General features: G+C 54.3%; 1 protein-coding gene across 11 annotated transcripts in view; it reads left to right on the top strand.

Annotated features, from left to right (window-relative positions):
* The window catches only part of ATP2B2 (ATPase plasma membrane Ca2+ transporting 2), a 354,796-nt gene that overhangs the window by 248,419 nt on the left and 102,730 nt on the right, over positions 1–3,647 (top strand). For all 11 annotated transcript variants that reach the window (XM_006151983.3, XM_006151984.3, XM_027773234.1 and 8 more), the window contains one exon: positions 1,333–1,530. In XM_006151983.3, the coding sequence (XP_006152045.1) occupies positions 1,333–1,530 (198 nt within the window). The remainder of the gene's footprint in view (positions 1–1,332; positions 1,531–3,647) is intronic.

Below are 3,647 nucleotides of genomic sequence, written 5' to 3' on the forward strand. Positions count from 1 at the left end.
TGTGCTTCCTGTGTCTCCCGAGCAAATCACCACAAACTGGTAGTTTCAGACAGAAGAAGTTCTTCTGCCATAGCTTTGGAGGGCCACCTCCCTCTGAGGGCTCCCGGGAAGGAACTTCTCCCTGTTCCTTCCAGCCACTGGTGGCTCCGGATGTTCCCAGGGTTGTGGTTGTATCAGTCTAACTTCTGCCTCGGTCTTATTTTTTTAAGAAAGATTTTTGCTAGAGGGCATGTGTACTACCAGAGAGATAGGAAGTGAGAAATCACCCCCCAGGGGGAAGATCACACTGCAATCCCTTCTCCTCCCTTCTCCTCTCCGGACTTTAGGCACACCCACACACACACCCAGCCTGCGTTTTAAGCCGCCAGGTCTGGGACTCAAACCGCAGTCAACTATGTGGGAGTCCAGTGACGTAATCATTATGCCATCTGCTGGCCCCTGTTCTATTTTTTAAATTGCCAATGACTATGTGCACCCATCAGAGAGACAGACAGAGAGATGGAGAAGGAAAAAGCATCCCCAGTGGGATGTGGTCATACCACAGTCCCTTCTCCAATGCTCCATCCCGTTGGGATTCTGAGCATGCATGCCCATGCCCAAAACGTGTTTCAAGCCACATTCAAACTGGTGGGCCATGTGGGATCCAGCGGCCTTCACCAGCAGGCCACAGTGCTGCCCCGTGCCTCAGTTTTTACGTGCTGTCCACGTCTTTGTCCCCCGTGTGGATTCTTGTCACTGGGTTTAGGACCAGCCCACATGGCCCAGATCGGTCTCTTCCCCAGATCCTGAGCTATCGTAATTACAGCACTGGGACCAGCAGATGGCTTAACGGTTACGTCACTGGACTCTCACGTGGCTGACTGTGGTTCAGGTCCCAGACCCAGAGGCTTAAAACTCATGCCAGACATGTGTGCATGCATGCCCAAAATCCCAAGAGGAGAATGGAGGAAAAAGGATTGTGGCATGACCATCCTCCCAGGGGGTGATTTCTCACTTTCTGTCTCTGTCTCTCCAGCAAGCACACATGCCCTGTAGCAAAACTCTCACTCTAAAATAAATAAATAAATAAAAATAATTGCAACATCAAAGTCTGTTTCCCATCAAGGCGCCTGTTCACAGGTCTCAGGGCTAGGGTGTGGACCCCTATCTCCTCTCTCGGGCCTGGATCACCCCTCTGCATGGCATCTCTGGCATTTGACAGGGGAGTTGTGGGGTGTGGGGCTCCTGGGCCAGCACCTGCCAGTGGCCAGCGAGTTTCCTCCTGCCCTCGGGTCGCAGGACCGCATATGCTCCCTCCGGCCCCAGGCTAACCTCTCTGTGCTCCGTTCACAGGCTTGCCGGGCACCGCTCCAGACCTGGAGAAGAGAAAGCAGATTTTTGGGCAAAACTTTATACCTCCAAAGAAGCCAAAAACCTTCCTGCAGCTCGTGTGGGAGGCGCTGCAGGACGTGACGCTCATCATCCTGGAAATCGCCGCCATCATCTCCCTGGGGCTCTCCTTCTACCACCCGCCGGGCGAGAACAACGAAGGTAAGCAGCCGTGGCTTCCCGCCTGCGACCCGACCCGCGTGTGCACCCGGCCCCGGCTCCCAGGCCACCTGAGTGAGGAGCCCGAGGCCCGAGGGGCCCCCTCTCCAGTTTCCCCAGGGGTGGAACGTGAGGTGAGACCCGCAGTGGTAATCCCAACGGCGAGCAGTGGCCAGCACCCCCAGTGCGCAGAGATGACCCCCCACGCCGCCAGGAGGCAGGGGCCATGCTTACACCCGTTTTAAAGATGAGGAGATCTGGGGCCAGCAGGTGGCATAGTGGTTGAGGTACTGGACTCCACGTGGTCAACGGTGGTTCAAGTCCCAGACCCAGTGTCTTTAAACTCATACCGGGTGTGTCCATAGGTGCCCAAAATCCCAAGAGGAGAATGGAAGAGAAGAGACTGTGCCCTGGCCATCCCCTCTAGGGGGCAACTTCTCACTTTCTGTCTCTGTCTCTCTCTCTCTGGCAAACACAGGTGTCCTATCGCAAAAATCTCTTTTAAAAAGATGAGGGGACCAGCAGTTAGCGTAATGGCTATGTCGCTGGACTCCCATGTAGTCGACAATGGTTCGACTGGACTCAGTGGCTTAATCTCACACCGGGCGCATGTGCGTGCATGCCCAAAATCCCGAGAGGAGAATGGAAGAGAAGGGATTGCACGTGGCCATCCCCCTGGGGGGTGATTTCTCGCTTTCTGTCTCTCTGTCTCTTTCTGGCGAGTGCACGCACCCTATAGCAAAAACCTCTCCAAAAAAAAAAGAAAAAAGATTCCCCACATTGCTAATCAAAGAGCTTCTCCCAAGTTGGGCTGTAGACATCTTCCTGATTTGATGCTGCTTCAGTCCCAGCTGCTGAGACCCTTCATCTGCTGAGTCTCCACTCTCTGGGCACGCCAGCCCCAGAGGGGCCATCCAAAGCTGACTTCTTCCCAGAATTCCCTAGTTCCTCACTCCCTGAGGCGAGCAGCTACCGAACCTCCAGGGTGATGTCAGAACTTGAACACCTAATCTCCTAGACCAGGGGGCGGTAACCGCTGTCCACAGGCCAAGTCTGCGTGGCTTCCTGTCTTTGTCCAGCCTGGGAGCTGAGAATGTTTTTATCAAAAGAAAAATACTTCCCGGGCTGTGACTACGCTGCGGCGTTCATATTCTCATTGTCTGGAAGTGAAGCATTGCTGGCTGAGCCCGGAATTGCTTGGTGTCATTGCCAATGGCCGATTCTCAAATCAGGTTAGGTTTTGTGCCACTTCACTAAATAAATGAGTAAATGAAGTTTCACTGAGCAGCACCCTTCTCTCCCATCCTGCTGTGACCACACTCACACCACAGGGGCAGGGGCCAGAAACCACACGGCCCCCAAAGCCTGAAGATCTGTCTGGCCCTTCAGAGGAAAGGTTTGCCAACCTCTGTCCTAAACGAAAGGGCAGGAGGTTTCTGCATGAGATCCTTCTTCCTCTCTCTCTCCCTCTCCCTCTCCCCCGCTCCCTCTTCCTCTCCGTCTCTCTCTCTCTCTCTCCCTCAATTGTCCATGCCACTCTCCACCTATCGGTTTCTCTCTCTCTTGCTCTGCCCCCTGTCCCCCACTCCCGGGGTATAGAAAGAGAACAAAGTGGTTAAAGGCACAGCCTGGACCAGCTGGTGAAGTGGAGGTTAGACAACTGGATCCCACACGGCCGACGGCAGAGTTCAAGTCTAGGAGCCGGCGGCTTGAGCATCACACCGGGCATGTGTGCGTGTGCGCTCAAAATGCCAAGAGGCGAGTGGAGGGAAAGGGATCGCTGTGTGTCCATCCTCCCTGGGGAGTGATTTCTCACTTTTTCTTTCTCTGGTGAACACACACACCCTATATCAAATGGGGAAAAAAAAAAGGAAGAAGAAAAAGAAGCACAGTCTTCAAAGTCAGGCACCCCTAGGTCAAAATCCTGTCTCCATCATTTCCCAGCTGTGTGACCTTAAGCAAGTGACTGTCCTTCTCTGGTCTTCAATCTCATCTGCAAAACAGGGCAAGGGATCCCATGTCATGAGCCCCAGGAGGAGGTGGAGAAAGGGCACGTGCCCAGGGCAGACGCAGCCTGACGCAGACGTCGTGGGCGTGGCTACCCGGGCTTCCTTCCCCAG

This window comes from Tupaia chinensis, unplaced genomic scaffold (assembly GCF_000334495.1).
Source record: "Tupaia chinensis unplaced genomic scaffold, TupChi_1.0 Scaffold000333_1, whole genome shotgun sequence".
Taxonomy (NCBI): domain Eukaryota; kingdom Metazoa; phylum Chordata; class Mammalia; order Scandentia; family Tupaiidae; genus Tupaia; species Tupaia belangeri.